Genomic DNA, 16,930 nt, shown 5'->3' on the forward strand with positions numbered 1-16,930 from the left:
TGAGCATGACATCATATGGTCTGGAATATCCCTGTGGTGAGTTGGGGTCAGCTGTCCCAGCTGTGTCCCCTCCCAACTTCTTGTGCCCCCCCAGCCTCCTCGCTGGTGGGCTGGGGTGAGGAGCAGAAAAGGCCTTGGCTCCCTGTAAGCACTGCTCAGCAGTAACAAAGACATCCCTGTGTTATCAACACTGTTTTCAGCACAAATCCAAAACACAGCCCCATGCTAGCTACTGTGAAGAAAATTAACTCTATCCCAGCCAAAACCAGCATAGTGGAGGAACCTTTACTGAATGAAATGGAATTGCCAGTAATTTTCTCTGCATGGTAGAGACATTGGTCTTGGTGGTAATAGAGCAGTGGCCCTCGTGGCCCCTCGTTGATTATGCAAGACTTTTGCAAAGGCTGTGTGGGAAACCAGGCATTTGGAAATGAAGGAGCAAACTTAGAGGAAATTTCTAGATGGCTTCCTTAAGCATGTTTCCTAGTTGCACCCAGGCAGACCTAGGGAGAGCCTTTCACTCCCACCAACAAACGCTTCGGTAAGAAATTAGCAGAGAGGACCTGGTCATGTCTCATCGAAAGGAAAACTGAGGGGTCCTTTCGCCATGCCCATATTTTTTCTACAGAGAGATTGTGATATGACACTGAGTGAGCATCTGAATATTCAGTGGCTTTTTGCAAGCAATTTTTTTTTTTTTCCAGTTTAACAGTTTATTGCTTGTCAGTAACACAAAATAAGTAATCCAGTCAGATTTTCTAATAAGCCGTTTGGTACCATGAAGGACCCCAGGGTACACATTCAAATTGTGTGCTTTTGAAAATGTTTCTCTGAAGAAATTTGTTCCAGGGGGCAGACTTTTTTCTTAGCAGACAGCACCCTCCTTCAAGGCGAGTTGCACATTGTGCTCTCTGTGGAAGTACATTCTGATGACAGTAATTGGTCAGTGACTGCCAGGTCTTATCGGTGAACTTTTATCATTTCACTTTCAACCTTCTTCCTATGTAGGTGTTCTTTACTTGATGGAACATGAAGAAGAGTATGTTTTCACCCTGCCTAGTGCCTATGCTCGCTCAATACTTACCATCCCATGGGTGGAGCTTGGAGGGAAAGTCAACATCAGTTGTGCCAGAACGGGCTATTCTGCTACGGTCACATTCCATACCAAGCCATTCTACGGAGGAAAGGTCCACAGGTACGGGAATTACTGTCTTATTCTTGTTTACCTGCTACTGGATTTCAATGGGAAGACTCTTGGGCATCTGTTCGGTTCTTCCGCTGGATTATTTTATAGACAGATATCTGAATTTATTTTCCTATTAGTGTCTGAGATGACTTACAGCTTTAGAGCACAGTTTATTGTAATTATACATTTTGTATCGTTTAACTGAATTGGATATATTTCTCTCATTAAACTAAAGTGAATGTATTCTTCCAGGCTTTGTTGCTTGTAAAAATTGCTCTAAGTGCAGGATCAGAAAAATGTACACAGAAAAGGCAATATTTCTGCTACACCAGCTGCTGCTTCTGTGTGAGTCTTGTAGATGAACTGGCGTTCCAGGTGGAGCTCCTGTAAGGAGGAGAGAAGCAAAAGTGTCACTGCCCATAGTGGTAGCTCCCTACTGGGGACTCCCACTTCTGCACTGAAATTTCCAGATGATGAAAATACTATTTATGTTCCTTTGGTTCCCCTTTACTAAGGATGTTGAAGAGGCACTGTGCAAGATAGCTTCTTGTTTTACTTCCATGCTCAAGTTGATGACCCAGTCATTTACGTACACAGACCCTTTTCTTGTTCTGCTGCCGACTGTAGCAGTGTCCATGAGAAGACTGTGCTTTTGCATGGTTACCTCTGTTTTATTTCAGTTAGTCTAATTATTCTTCCATATGTGTGTCAACCGTTTCAATATTGTGTTCAGGCAAATACCAACATGGGCTCTTTTGACAGGTTTTTTTCTGAAAGGTGTAGATTATTAACTGGTGTCGTTAGGGAAAATTGGGGAAGGCTGTGCTGTATTAGTTTAATAATTTAAAAACCTATATGAGTTTACAGATTAGTTGACATGGCTTGGTGAAGCACATGTGTGCATGTTCATAGAGACACACACACACACATGAAACTTCTCCCTGCGTTTTGGTTTTCCAGTCCTATCTATCTATTTTGCTGACTCTCAGACCAGTTCTTGGACCACTGAGGTAGCTTTAGTCATTGCCTCTCAGCAGCTGAGAAGTAAACTTGCAGAGCTAAGGAAGAAAATAAAGGTACCTGAAGTCTTTGACATAGGTATCTGACAGCATTATGTTCAGGTGTGAAAATACTGTGTACTGAAAATGTCACATGAATGTCAGGAGTTGTTTTTCAGGCTGATGAGGTAAACAGTTCTGGGTTAGAGCTGAGTATCAGAGTTTTTTAAGTTGGGTTACTGCTGTACTTTGGGAGAATGTCATCCAAAAGCTATTGCTGTATTAGCAGAGTTTTCTCGGGTTGAGTCTTTCTTTTTGGAGACAGTGTCAATACATTGCTTGAAAAATTACTTTGTAGATGTAGAAAGCTGCTTGTAGCCTTAGCTGTGGTAGTGCTTTCATATGGTGATAATAAATGGTACCAGTTATTTCTGTGGTCTTTTTTTCTTCCCTCTTGAATTAGGGTTACAGCTGAAGTGAAACACAATCCCACTAACACCATTGTATGCAAGGCACAGGGAGAATGGAACGGTACTCTGGAATTTACTTACAGCAATGGAGAAACCAAAGTGATTGACACTAACAAACTGCCTGTTATCAGGAAAAAGATTAGGCCGATAGCAAAGCAAGGCCCACTGGAATCAAGGTAAGGGCAGAGGCGTTACAGTATTCTGCTTCTGAACCTTGGATGGGAACAGAACAGGGAAGCAAACTGCAGTTATAAATGGTGTGGTTCAAAACCACCTCAATTCCTACAGCACGTTAATCTAGGCACAAATAGTTGGAGCTGTGTATTGGTTCTTTGGAACATAAATTATAGTGACGTATATATCAATTTTCTAGAGGGGGAAAATGCTTGTATGCGTTCTAATGAGCATTTGGAAAATGGTAATGCAGTGTTTTCACCTGCTTTTCTGAGTGATTGTAAAATGGTAGTCAAATTAATTTGTTGCGAGTAATGTTGCATCTTATAATTTACACTGGAATTTCATGTTTTATATATTTTAGAATATATATATGTAAAATGTGATGCGATATGAGATATAAATACACACACAGACACACGTGATTTTTAAGGCTCTCAGCACCCATGTCACATGCCTAATTCTGACTAGGTACGTTAGAAAAAAACTTGTTCTGTTATTCACTGTCAATAACCGTTGACGCTTATCTTCAGAAAAATCAATATTTTTATTGAATTTAGGAACATTTTGTTGGAGGATTTAAAAACATGAGTTAGGCTTCATTTTATTATCTGTAAATAGTACAAAGGTGTGTCTTGAGTCATTGTGCAGGGTCAGATACCATTTTCCTACTTTGTAGACATGCTTGCTTATCACAAACTCATTTTCCCCCTATAGTTTTGGAACAGAAAGGTAGGGGTAAATAAGGAAACCAGTAGCTCTGCAGTGTATTTATTATATTTCTTAGATATTAGTAAGCAAATTACAACTCTCCAGTGTTTCTGCAGGATATGCAGTTTATCAGATTGTAAACAGAAACTCATTTAAATACCCCTGGAAGTATGTGCAGGCTGCAGTTGGTTTCTTCTGAGTATTTTTCTAAGCAAAGTTTCTGCTAGGCTAATATAGTGTCAGAAGGCTTTGTATCTGAATGCAGTCAGTAGTGTGAAAAACAAGTTTGGTTATATACTGATAATTATTGTTAACTGGGAATATAGAGCACAGACCTAGAAGGGCTCCTAGAATCAGTGCATCAATTCCTCTGTTAGTAACCTGGTGGGAAGAGTCAGCGTCCCAATTTAATGTACAATTGGCTCTTGGCTAACATTCATTTATAATTCAAAAATTTAACTGCAAATAAATGTGTATCATTTGGGGGTGGGTCATCAGTAAAGAATGTGAACAGGAAATGATAAAAATAAATCCATCTGCTTTGAGAAGAAAGCTTAGGTTGTGAAGAGTCAGGAACAGGAACAAAAGCTATTGAGAAAGTTAACTTGCATGGCAAAATACTGGGAGTTGAGCAAATCTGAAAATCTGGTCCACAAATGCAATGAATATCCTAGGAGAGCAATGGTTCACAAGCTGCGTGACTTGCAGAAATGGCATGGAGAACATGGCATCAGTCTGCCTCTCATCGTACTGTTGTCTAGCCAGGCACTCGGCCACGGCAGAAGTGTTCTCACTGTCGCTTGTGCTCCTTCTCCATCACACAGGCACCTTTGGCAACATGTCACCAATTCTCTGAAAGAAGGTAATATTGATGCAGCAACAGAACACAAGCACCGCCTTGAAGAGAGACAGCGAGCAGAAGAGAGGCAACGTGTGGCTCTTACAATGCCGTGGAAACCAAAATATTTTGCCAAAGAGGTACTTTCATTGTCATGTTTTAAAGACCCTATAGCATGTTTCTGCATACAGGAGGATGCTAGTACAAATGAATTTGTCTGTGGTTTTTACCATGGGCTAGTGTTACGTACCACTGAGTGTTTTAAATTCTATTTTTGCCAGAGTTTGGCTCTTAAAGAAGAGCAATGGATTTTTCTATCTCCTATTGTAAACTTGTTCACTTTGCTTCAGTTAGACTTATTTTAACCTGAATTTTTGGTACCTCATGTTAGGCACTTAAAGCTATGTTTTTTATCTTAAAATCCACACCTTAATTTGCAGATGCTATGTACTTACATCCCCTACTAATCTTAATCCCAGCATACTAAAGTGAACGTGATCTAGGGATATTTGTCCAATGTAAGTAAGCATGGACATCTTAAACAGAGTCTTGGGTTTCATCTGCTTGAAATGAAACAGATTTTACTAAGTTCATCTTTGCCCTTTCTTAAAGGGGGAAGGGAAATAAGACTGACTGAGGGAATTATTATGTGACTGTGTTGTTACATTAGCCAGTAAGTGCAGCTATTTAAACCAGCAGTTCATCTGTTACATGTTCCCATTGCTTCTCTTCCCCCGTGTAATTTTTTCCCTCCCGCCCAGATTACCTGTAAATTCATCAAGCACAGCATTTTCAGATGACAGGGATGGTTTCTTGTGTTGATTAGTGTTACTTTAGCTTTTATGTGGACATACACAGATCCAGTATGTGTAAGTCTTGTTTGTAAACTCTCCCCTAATTTTCTTGCAGGGTGATGGTTGGCTATACTTGAATCCTCTCTGGAAGACTCACTGACGGGATAGAGCAGTTGCCTCATAACTTTACCTTAAAGGCATTAAAATGATACAGTATATAACTTCAAGATGTCATTAATAGGTCCTGTTATCAGAAGATACAAATGAGAAGCTATATACTGTGAATGATGCATCTCAAAATAACCACAAGCTCAAGTTTATTCAGGAGCCATTTTGTGTGTATGGATACACAAACACACACGCACACGTCCATAGATACACACATATATACACACAGTGTGTATGTGTTTGTGTGTGTATTATTTACACTACATGTAAACAAGTATAAACACTAACAGTGATTTAAAGACCTTTTCCTCTAAGTCTTAGGGCATAGAACTCCGGCTGGACTCAGCTGGGGTTCCCCGAGTTGTGTGCTTGCAGGATCAGGCCCTATGCTAGTATTTCAGAAAATACTTTTTTATTAGTACTGGTTAAGGTTTTTCTATTTTTCACTTTTGCCAAAAATGTTTTGCACTTCAAATGTGATGTGTCACTTAATGGCAGTCATTCTGTCTAAACAGTCATTGAGTAACTCACTTTGACATAAGAATGATACACTGACAGCGCGCTCGCTCTTTGGGATGCTAATTTAAGAGCATGTTTCCTGTCACTTATGAGTGGGAATTTTCTGCCATCTTATAAGAAGTAGCAATACCTTCTCAAGAAGATCGTTCGCACTAACCCGTGGTGTCCTCACGTTTTTGTTTTTTCATACTTCCAGCTGTTTAATAGATCTCTGGTCACCAGTGAGCCAGCTGCTCTGGTAATTTTGATCTTGCTGTGTCACGTTCTCTGGCTACTGTCATGCCAATGCTTTTGGGTTACACGTTCCGCTAAATCCCTTCTGGCAGGCGTAGCTGTGGTGGTCCAGCTCACTCTTGCCTCAGCTTTCCGCCCCGACGTAAGCGAGGCCCGGCCTGGCCGTTGGGCTGTGTCACAGCCTTGCCTTCCAAGTTAAACCACTGCTGATGCGTTCCTGCTGAAATAAATGCCAGGCTGTGCATTGAGGCGGGTGAGGCTGGGTAGGGTCCTGTCCTGGTGTGCTGCTGCGACGGGCGTCAGCCTTCCCCACCCGCCGGGATGCGGGTTCTGAACACTGCTCTGGGAAAGGAGACGGAGCTCGTCTGGTCAGAGCCCTTAATTCCATATTAAGGCTCCAAGCAGACCTGTATTTTGATTTCTTTTGCTTTTGACCCAGTTGATTGCTTCTGGATGTGAAATACTTGGATGAATAGAGATGATATAACTAGCCTTCTCAGATGAATGATTTTCTGATGTAAAAGTAACAATTTAGTAAATTATTACACTGAGACAATAACTTCATTAATGAAACAAACAAAATGGGATATAATTTGTTTTGTAAAGTAAAAAAAAGTAAGTAAACAATCCTGTAGCTTGATCTTGCTTTGTCATGTAACCACTGTGACATTAAGAAAGTGGATTCTAAAAGTGTGTTAAGGCTTTGTTGCGTTTTAGTTCATATTTGTTGAAAGTGGAGATGTTTTTGAGAGAAGTGGCAACAAAAGGCAAACGTAAAATGTGCTGACTGCTGCTCAGTGCTTCTTTCTACAGTGCCCTGTAAAGAAACCACTATATTTCTAACGTACAGTAGCATGGATGCCTACCTTTCTGTAGTACTGATTAATTTTGTGCCTTTTGTCTGCTTTCTTAATACAATAACTTAGGCTTTATAGATACTACACAAATATATTTAGGTCAAAGCGCTGTGCTTATATCTGTTCTTGTGCGTCCTGCATTTTATAATTATTTTTTTGGTAGATGTTAAAATATCTGGAGCAACTCAGAAGGCTAAATGGAGGTGTGTACACAAGGAAACATGCCAGTAGTTGTTCATTTGGACGTAATATTTAATAGATCTTTACGTTTGAAGTTCAGATCCCTATTTAATGAAGGTGTGGCTCCTTTTTTCCTCCTAAATGCTATTTTGTCTGCTTGTGTGTCCTTTTTTTGCACATTAGAAAGATTCATGTATACATGATTTAAATCCTATTTTTAAAAAAAAATGTGGAGTGTATGAGCTTGGTTTTGTAACTGACACTTTTTTTTTTAAAGGAAAAAAAAAATCTTATTTTTAGGAATAGTTCATGTTTTTCTGTAACAAAACCAAAATGATGCTGTCATAGTAATCACCGAACTACTACCAAGTATCATCAGGAAAATGTCTTTATCACCTGCAAGAATTAACTTTATAATGGATCCACTCTCATTCTAGAGGTTAGTCTGATAAGTAACTAGAAGTATTCATACAGTTTATAATATCATCACAAAGAAAAATCAAAAATACAGAATTAAACATGTGGAATATCCTCCCAGAACTCTTGACTTTCACACACCAAAGAACAAGCCACATACATACTCACTAAAAATAGCCATTGAAAACCTCTCTCTGTCAGGCATGCAGGCCCACCCTCCTGAAAGAGTAGACCTCTTTCAGCTTTGATGGTATGACTGTCAAGGCTACAAAGATGCTGTAGCCATTCTTTTAAGGAGAAGTTTGAATAATTTTATGCTTGTAATTTATTGAAGATTTTTTCTGTCTGCATGGTTGGTTGTTTCTGCATGCCGAGAACATTCCACTTGTGCTCTGACAAATGTTTTGTTTTGTTCTGATGCTGTGAATAATCCCCTGATATCTTTACCACTGTTTCTCTTCCAAAGTAACTTGGGAGAAGCAAACATAAAAATAGTCCTTTCTGAAAAGATGCCATCAGCGAGAGATTCCAGAACAAGATTCACAAGTGTCATTTTATTTTTCTGATAGTTATGTGTTCAGTATATTTTACAAGGCTGAAAAGTAAATATTCATAAGCCTTATTCTGTAGGTTGTTCCAATAGCTGTCTTGGATTTGCAAGTAAATATTTTCCTTTTCAAGTAGCCAATGTACACTCTGAATTATAATGTAAAAACCTCCATGTAGTTAAATTTTTTTTGTGCACACCTGTAGAAAGCCTATGCAACCTTTTTCTTTCTTAAATTAGAGATGTTCAGAAAGAAAATTTATACCTTTATCATTTAAAAGATGCTCTGGCAGTCTCTTCTGATTTGCCTTCCTTTCATAATTTGTGAATTTACAACGACAATGCTCATGAATAAAAGATTTGTTTCATTTAGTAGTGGGATGCCCTTTCTCTTTCCATGGAAGCATTAGTTAACTGCTATAAGTTACTCAGATGTCCAGGAGCGGTGTATCAGGGTGCCTGTGAGCTGTTTGCGTGGTTCTGATAGAAGTGACTTGTCAGCTGAATCCGGGTTTGTTGTGGGGTTTTTCTGCCCTGTTCACACTGCCAGACACAGTATAGGTAAGTTTTTGCTTAAACTGGACAGCACTACACAGGGAAGGCAGGGCTGGGCAGCATCACAGCTGTAGGAAAGGCTGGGGACCATATGCCTTATTTTGACAAATAAAAAGGAAATAGGTTAAGGTGTTCCCTTGTTTCTGAAAATCGTATTTCATTTAATCTTTGTCATTAACAGATTCTTGATTAGATACCTCTTAAAATACAACTCTAACTTATTGCAGTATTGGACACTTGCACGGGGGGGAAAAATGTGCTTAAATGCATCATGGGTCCTGGTCAACATTTTTCAAGTGTTAGATAATGCAGCTGTGGTTTACTTTAAACATTCCTCCACAGTGTTGGAAACTGTCATGCCAGAACACTTTGTTTTTATGCAAAACAGAAAACAACACTGGCTGTGACTAGGACAGGAAACACTACCCGGTCGTGTTCCTTGCCTTCTGTTGCATTGCGTCAAGGCCATGTTGTGGAGCAGTTTATACATTTGGTTTAAAGACATTACTGAGTTTTAGTCATAGCCAAATACAACTTTTGGTTTTTACTTGTAGTGGGATTGATATGTACAGAGGGCTGAGTCAAAGCACTTAACTGGTTTTTCAAGACTAAACCTATCAAGATATTTAACTAATGACTTTTCTCCCCCTCTGTTATGGAATTACTTCCACAAGTCAAAAAGTTTCTTCTGGGCTTACCAGTCGTACTGTCTGCCCTCACTGCTTTCAACAGTAATGATTAAGTGATACTGGAACTTACACAATACTGGCTTCTAGACACTTGCAGTTTTAGTTCCTTAGCAACTGAAGAAGACTGGCTTAACCGTTGGTTTTTTTTTTACTTCAGATTCTACTGTTTTGTGGCAGTTATGCTTCAAAATTTGACCTAGTAGAACAACAAAAGGATGGCTGTAGCTAAGGAAATAAACTAGTATGGAAGGTATGTTTGATAATGATGCAAGATGCTAGTATTCTTTGCTGGTACAAGCATGGTTCAGCTCTCAGAAGAGGTACAAGTTAGTTTAGCTGAGTAATTCTAGGATGCAGGTGGAGAACAAGGTAACCTACGTGGTGTGCGGGGTCCTGAGGAACCAAGGAAGGTGATACAATGCCTGCCAGTTCTTCTTCGTAATTTTGTTTTTTTCTAAATGGCTGCCTTAATGACTCCAACTTTACATTTCATTTTAAATGCAGAACATTGGCAGAAACCTTGAAGTCACATTAGATTTAAGAAAGCTCAGGTAAGTGGTAGGCAACTTTACGCCCAGGCTGGCCAAGATTCCTGTAGTTAGGTTATTTTTCTTTTACGTAGCTTTAAAAATGCTATAGAAGGTGACAGGCAGCTTTTTATTTCCTTTTTTAAAAACAAAGCTGAGTTACTGCCAAGCCACAGACTGACCAGCAGCATCTGTTCTGCTGCCTATCAATCAGATGTTCTTCCAAATGTTAGATCACTTACTTCTTACCAGTGGTGAGGGGGCAGGATGCAGATTTGCTTGGAAGAAGCAAGATACTACAAATCATGCATCACGTAATCACCCCTTCTGCTTGTGGGTAAGCAACTGTAACAGCTTGAGCTTCTGCAGATTCTGCAGGGATTCACTGCAATGTGTGTGTTTGGGAAAGATGGTTGCTGTTCTTTATTACAGCCACCCTAATTTCATCACAGCAGAGGCCCTACGTTTGGCTTAATAAATTGAAGCTGGAAGGATGTTAAGTAGCTGCTGTGGCTTCATTACAGCAACTTCATGAGGTCAGCAGATTTGCATTACAGAGTTCGAATTACTTAATTTATCACTAGGACTATAAGCAACATGTTACTAAGTTAATCACAACAAAACTGACACAACAGCCTTAACACAAAACTTGAATTAACTTTATTTTCCCCTACCGTCAACAACTGGTCTGAATTGAGCTTTAAAGCAACAAAATAAAATCAAATCTCCAAACGACAGGGGGCCAGAAATCCAGATTTAATTACCTTTGTGAAAATGTTGCAGCTGTAGTATTGGTCTGTATAAACCACCGGAGTCAAAAATGAGTTCATAAATCAAAAAAATATTCTACACCTTGGGAAAGAAGTCAGCAGTAACATTCTCACAGAACACTGTAAATTTACATTTTCTTCATGAAAGGTACATACTATTCTGCATTTTACATCAAAATATTGATGCAAGTTTTGTTTCTATAAAAAGTTACAACCTGTGGCAGGAAAACAAACTGCAAAACCCTTTCATTTTAATTAAATTTTCAAGTCTGTATAAAGTTTTCCTATAGCTGGAAAGTGAACATGTTCAGTCTCCATTTATATTTTAGTGCATTTAATCTGACAGTTTTCACCACTTTAAAAAAAAAAAACAAAACCAGTATAAAAGACAGACAAAGCAAATAGCACTATAGCAGGATTTTCTTCAGTTGATTTAAGCACTCTAAATAAAAATGCAGAGAAACAGATTTCCAGAAAAACTTCTACCCTCACAAGAAAGGCAGTGAGGGGGTAGAGGTTTGCAAATCCTCTACCTCTGACAGCCACAGAAAAGGGGTTTTGTATACCTGTCAACCTTCCCCCCCCGCCATTAAACAGGCTATACTTGTTTTACCAATGTAAACATTTACCTAAAATAGTTTCTGTTCTGAAGCACCAGCCACTACCTGGTGCTCAGGTGTATGTTACTATAGCATTCATTACTGTCGTTTCAGATTTTTCAGGAGGATACAAATTTAGCCCTTTTATCTATGGTGTGCGAGATTTGCCTTGTCTACCTTATGAAACGACAGCGTAAGGCAGCAACTCTGCAATCCCCTGTTAAACAAAAGCAGCTCGTCCATCTAAACTAGCATCCAATTAATCTGCCCTGTCATCTCTTGTGAAAACTGCAGCTTTGCTTCTTGCACTCCAGATCAAAACCAGCCTGCAGCAAGAGTAAAAGGACATTGAAAGAAACCATTGAAAAATAATCATGGGAGTAAGTTATTTTGAAAGTTTAATTTCAGAGAGCTCTGCTTCCTTTAATTGTAGAAAACAAGTCATTTTTAGATTTCACCATTCCAGTTTACATACTGCTGCTATTCAGCTGAACAGTGTTTTCCAAAAAAGATTGACAAGTATGCATGTGCCAAGGACCAAATTACAGGGTTCTTTGGTGCAGTCAGTCCAAATTCTCAACAGATTTGAAGGATAATATGTACCAATAAAAAAAATGCTGCTAGACTTGGATAGCAGCTCTGTCTTGCTTCACATTACAAATCTAAAACAGCTGTTCTCAATAAGCCAATATTTTTAATCAGACATTGCCTGAAAATTTTGTACAATAATCTGGACCAATGATGGTTCTGTACCCTCATGTTGCTGTGAAACATGACTTGAGCTAAAGGCAAAGACTGGTTATCTCAAGGACAACTGCTTCGTATTAGCAATCAAAAACAGTGTATTTAAACTGTCTTCCTGTTGGGTCTCTTGCCTTTCTTTAAAATTAGTTTATTCTTAATGTAGCCACGCTTCCTTTTGGAGGTCTAAAAAGAAAAACAGAATAAAATGTATTAGTTAATGATTTAGTCTTGACCGCGGTTTAATGATGTGCATTTCAATGCCTGATCTTTAGACTGATTTTAAAAAGCTTAAATGGTAAACCCTCAACTAGGTATTATCCAGTTATTTTTAAAGTTGGGGTTGTTAATTCATGCCCAACATTTGCTTTTGCACAAGATGTACTTTTGCAAGGCCCATCCACCAGATCTGTAGAATTGTTTTCAAAGGTTGTGCTGAGGCAGAATTAATAATTCACCAACATGATAAAGCTCTAATATGCCCAAAGAGCAGAAGTGTAGAGTGTTAGTTTTATTTGGAGGTACCTTCTTGCATCTTTTGCACTATTTGATTCTTTTAGTTAGAGAAATGATTGAAATATTTGCTCAAAGCAACATTTTTCAAAGGTAAGAGAAAAACTGAATAATCACATTTTAGTCTTTAATCCTCTGCTGTTGGTCGGTAGGCTAGTTAGTGCTTTCTGCTCATGTGTCTTTATCAGCATATCTTAGATTTTTTTTTTAAGGTAGTAATGGGGGAAACATTAATGTTAGTCAAAATTGTATACACAGGGTTAGTTCGTGGCAGGTAGAATTGTACATTCAACATGCCTGCCACAACAAATTAGACAGTAGGCTGCTCCCACACTTGCTGCACTTCGCTCTGCTTACCAGCAGGCTCTATTGTATCAATTAAGTAGAACTTTTCTCCTTTTAATAGTAACAACGTTATCATTATAAAGTGAGATAGATAACAAACTAATACCTAACACTCTGACATGTTGTATCTCTGAGCTTGAGCAATGTCATTCCTAACATGGAAGAGTGATGGGAGATGGACTGAATTTCCAGTAAGGAAGCAACTGCTGAAAACCTGTGGCTACTAAGGAGCCCTCAGAATGCATTCTAAGAAATCCTACTTTAGACATCGCTCCATGCTCTTTGCTGGTTCTCTGATTTCTTGATGGGACATAGAGCCTGTCTGTACTGCAAGAGTTGGTGATGGATCAGAATTTGCATTGACTTTTATTCTGTCTTTAGACAGACAACTGACACATCCACAGCTTAAGTGGCGTCAATGCAACTATCATTTATAAATATTGCCTTGCTTGTGACTTAAGATCAAAAGTTACACTAAGTGAATGACAGTCACAGTAAAGCTTATAATTTCCTTTCCAGATAAGTCTAGCTTCAGTGGCAACTCCCAAATAACCTTATTTTATGAATTTCCATCAAATCACGAAAAGAAGCATCTTTACCCTCTAACATTCTTTACTTGTATTTCCATGACACAGTGTAAGTTTACTGCCTATACTAATTTAGTTTGTTACACATTTGTTTCTGACAGGATTCTGGAATTCCTTTTGCACATATATTTGAATATATAGAAAACAGATGTTGTGAAGGAGAGGGCTGCTAAGAGTCTCCCCAACTCCCCTGGTAACACACCTTTCTTAATAGGCTGAAGTAGCACACCACAGCTAACACTTTTAAAACCGTCAAGATGACTTCAAACAGTAAGCAGCCAGACACTAAAGTTCCGTCAACAAAAGTTTCATATTTAATTTATTTCATACAAAATTGCCATTTTTAAACTTCTAGGCATCACTACTTTCAAACAAAGTCAGAAAGCAACTTCCACATTATTTACTTAGTGAGCCATAGTTACTGAAACATGAACTGATGTACTTTAGAGATTATACTTCCAGTTATATGAAGACTTAAGAGTTGTAACAGCCAGTGACACACTCTGTTTCCAGTTAGCATTCTGCCTAAAAAAAATCTAGCCTTGTGTCTTCACATGCTTTTAAATTAAGCAGACAGTAAATTAACAATTATTACCAGCAGGCAGGTCTGATATTGGACACTAACATTAACAGTATCCATAACATTCTAGCTAGTGGAAATACATAATTCACCAGCTATGTGATTCACTGTTAAAAATAAACTGCCATCTCCTGACCCCTTTTAGTTACTTCACTGGAAACCCACCTTCTTTGACAAATACTTCTGTTTCGGTACAATGTTGGTTACTCTAGGTTTATGATCCAACGTCTCTCTGTTGTCTAGTTGTTTCACCTTGTATATTCTAACAAGCCAGTGCTCTGAGGTAAAGGCTTCCTCCAGATGTTTAAATTTAATGTCTTTGTTGCCTATCTCAGCATTGCGTGTACGATCGAATCCTGGGGGTGTCCGAAAATCCAGCTATAAAAATTAAAGTTGCATATTAGTTTGAGACAAAAATCCAAACCACCCATCACTGCAAACTGTGGTACTTTGTACCACAAGGCAATGCTTTCAGCTGGTCTAGTCAAAGGACAACACTTCTCTTGCATTGGTTATTACTACACAGAAAACACTCTCGGTTCCTTTCTACTGTTGAAGAAGAGACAAATTCATTCTTACTCCTACAGATGTCGTAGGAGAGGGCACTTAATATCTCAACAGAAATATCATGTCTGCATTCAGAGATGAAACTACTCAAGTGAAAGCCTGAGGTGCAGCAGCCTGTGGTGGCTTTTCAGCATAGCTGCTCCCTTGTGCTCTCTCTTCTATAGTGCAGTAATTTGCACTTTCACGGTTTTCCATACAAGTCAGAAATAGTTCATCTTTATCAGTTAAATTTGATGCCCCCGTGTTACAAGTAAGATCCACTGGTCTCAGTTTTAGCCGAATAAAGCATTCTTGTTAACACATCAGAACGAAGGGCCTTTGGCCAGGGTGGGGGAAACAGGAAAGAAAAAAGCAAACAAGGCAGACTTAGCTACACACATGTGCTTGATGATCCCAAAGAGGAGTGACAGCTCTCTCTGAGAATTATGCCCTTACTATATAAGTAACTGTAGTGTTGTTTAATACACTGATGTGACTTGGATAGAAATCAGGTAGTTTCTGAACAGATACTAAATAGTCAAATTAACAGTTCCACTTCTGTGTTGCTGTTACAAAAAACAAATCTAAAGCTCTCCACAACATAACAGTTAATGCTTTAGCAAGCACACTGCATAGTGGAATTAAGATGCTCATCTGGGACAATGTAAAGGACAGCAGAAAGCCAAGTACAAGTGTAGGTTAGCAGCAGAAATGCTTTTTTCTAAGAGTTACATACAGTAGACCATGCCTAGATGTGTTTTAATTTGTAAAGCTGACTCTTACCTCCAATTCTGCTACTACAAGCAACACTCAGTCTAAAAGATGGAAAATACATCAAAATAACATTTGTTTTCTCACAGTTCAATTAAGATTCAGTAGAAGTTGTAGCACTAACCTGCATCTCTCCAAATCTGTAATAGGACATTTTATACATGAGGCAGTTCAGCAAAGTTGGAGAACCTGCCTTGTCTACCCGGAACTCTCCCTGAGGGGTAAAGTAATCACTTTCCTTTAAAAAGAAGATGCAAAGAGTCAGTATAAACTAAACCCCTATTTAAGGTAATTTCTCATTCTCTTCTCCACAAAAAAACTTCACAAAGAATATAAGCTGACTTTTACAGTTTAAAAGCTGATTTCAGCTAGTCTTAAAATAGAAAATGATGGTGCTCATTAAAGGTAAAATAGTTACAAACTACCTGCTTGCAACCCAGACCCCAACCAATCTTCCTAAATCCGTATTATTGTGCTGGTACAAGTTTTGTCACTTCACAGTCAGCAGTTACTGGAAAACTGATCTCAAAATGTAAACGTTAGTTGGGCATCTATCAAAATTATTCTTCAGAAAGGTGAAAAGCACTGTACTGTTAATATACAAGGTCTGCAATGTTACCATAAACTTCATCTGTGCACAGTGTTTAAACAAAAAATTTCTGCCATTTTCACCTCCAGTACAAGATGAAACTACACACATGGGCTACTCCCTTAAGCCTGTGCTCAATATCTAGAAGGTTTTGTTAGGCTTAAGAAAATATTGCTACAAACTTCTGTAATCTCTGAGATATTTGAGTAACTTAAACTCTACATGTCAATATTAACACTTTAACTTGTCTCCTACTATAACAGAGTTTGAAGAAATCTGTAATGCCAACTATTTAACACTGAACACTCCTACTTTTAAGTGTGGTGGTACACAATGAGACACACAAGAATTACAAAAGATATCCTATACTTTTAGTATCATGCAAAAAAAGTGAAAAGCTTTTGACATTTCAAAACCATAAATACTGAAAGAAACTGGGCTACAGGCCTCTGCACTCCTACTGTTCTAGGAAAACAACCCATAACATGGTTTTCAAATAAAATTGCAGTAAGTAGTAGAGATTTCCCTCCACTGTAATGAGCATTACCAGAAAAGCAATAACATGAATAAAGGGTTAAAAAAAAAAAAAAAGAAAAGAAAGAGATGGAACATCCAGAAATACAGTATTCAGCTGTTGCAGTTTTCCTGTGTACGTTTCCACTTACCCGAATATCTTTGGGATGTTCCCCCTCTGCTATTCTCACCATCCACAAGAACTTATTAATATCATCACCAGAGTAGCCAATCACACCACCAAAAATAATCAAAACATAATCCACATCCAGGCTTCTCATGATCTCGTATGCTGCCGACTCATTTGATGACATTGCCTTTCCCACCTGTATCAGAGCAAAAATACCTTAATTACCTGCATAGCTACCTATCGAACAGATCCGCAGATCAATACCTGACAGACGAAAACCCAAGAATACATATTTGCCAACCAAAGCCCGCATTTTCATTCTGATAAAGAAAACCCATGTGAATATTTAGAAACTCAAAAGCCCAACCTAAACTGAAATATT

General features: G+C 38.6%; 2 protein-coding genes across 2 annotated transcripts in view; one reads left to right on the top strand and one right to left on the bottom strand.

Annotated features, from left to right (window-relative positions):
- Window positions 1-8,465, top strand: part of OSBPL10 (oxysterol binding protein like 10) — a 128,095-nt gene extending 119,630 nt beyond the window's left edge. The window contains 4 exon segments of the mRNA XM_030007562.2: window positions 1,009-1,195; window positions 2,648-2,830; window positions 4,364-4,517; window positions 5,287-8,465. Coding sequence (XP_029863422.1) covers window positions 1,009-1,195; window positions 2,648-2,830; window positions 4,364-4,517; window positions 5,287-5,331 — 569 coding nt within the window. The 3' untranslated portion in view covers window positions 5,332-8,465.
- A 2,036-nt stretch (window positions 8,466-10,501) lies between these two features.
- The window catches only part of STT3B (STT3 oligosaccharyltransferase complex catalytic subunit B), a 53,447-nt gene continuing 47,018 nt past the window's right edge, over window positions 10,502-16,930 (bottom strand). The window contains exons 13-16 of the mRNA XM_030007561.2: window positions 16,571-16,744; window positions 15,441-15,554; window positions 14,165-14,377; window positions 10,502-12,160 (exon numbers count right to left, since the gene is read on the bottom strand). Coding sequence (XP_029863421.1) covers window positions 12,080-12,160; window positions 14,165-14,377; window positions 15,441-15,554; window positions 16,571-16,744 — 582 coding nt within the window. The 3' untranslated portion in view covers window positions 10,502-12,079. The remainder of the gene's footprint in view (window positions 12,161-14,164; window positions 14,378-15,440; window positions 15,555-16,570; window positions 16,745-16,930) is intronic.

This window comes from Aquila chrysaetos, chromosome 3 (assembly GCF_900496995.4).
Source record: "Aquila chrysaetos chrysaetos chromosome 3, bAquChr1.4, whole genome shotgun sequence".
NCBI classification, from domain to species: domain Eukaryota; kingdom Metazoa; phylum Chordata; class Aves; order Accipitriformes; family Accipitridae; genus Aquila; species Aquila chrysaetos.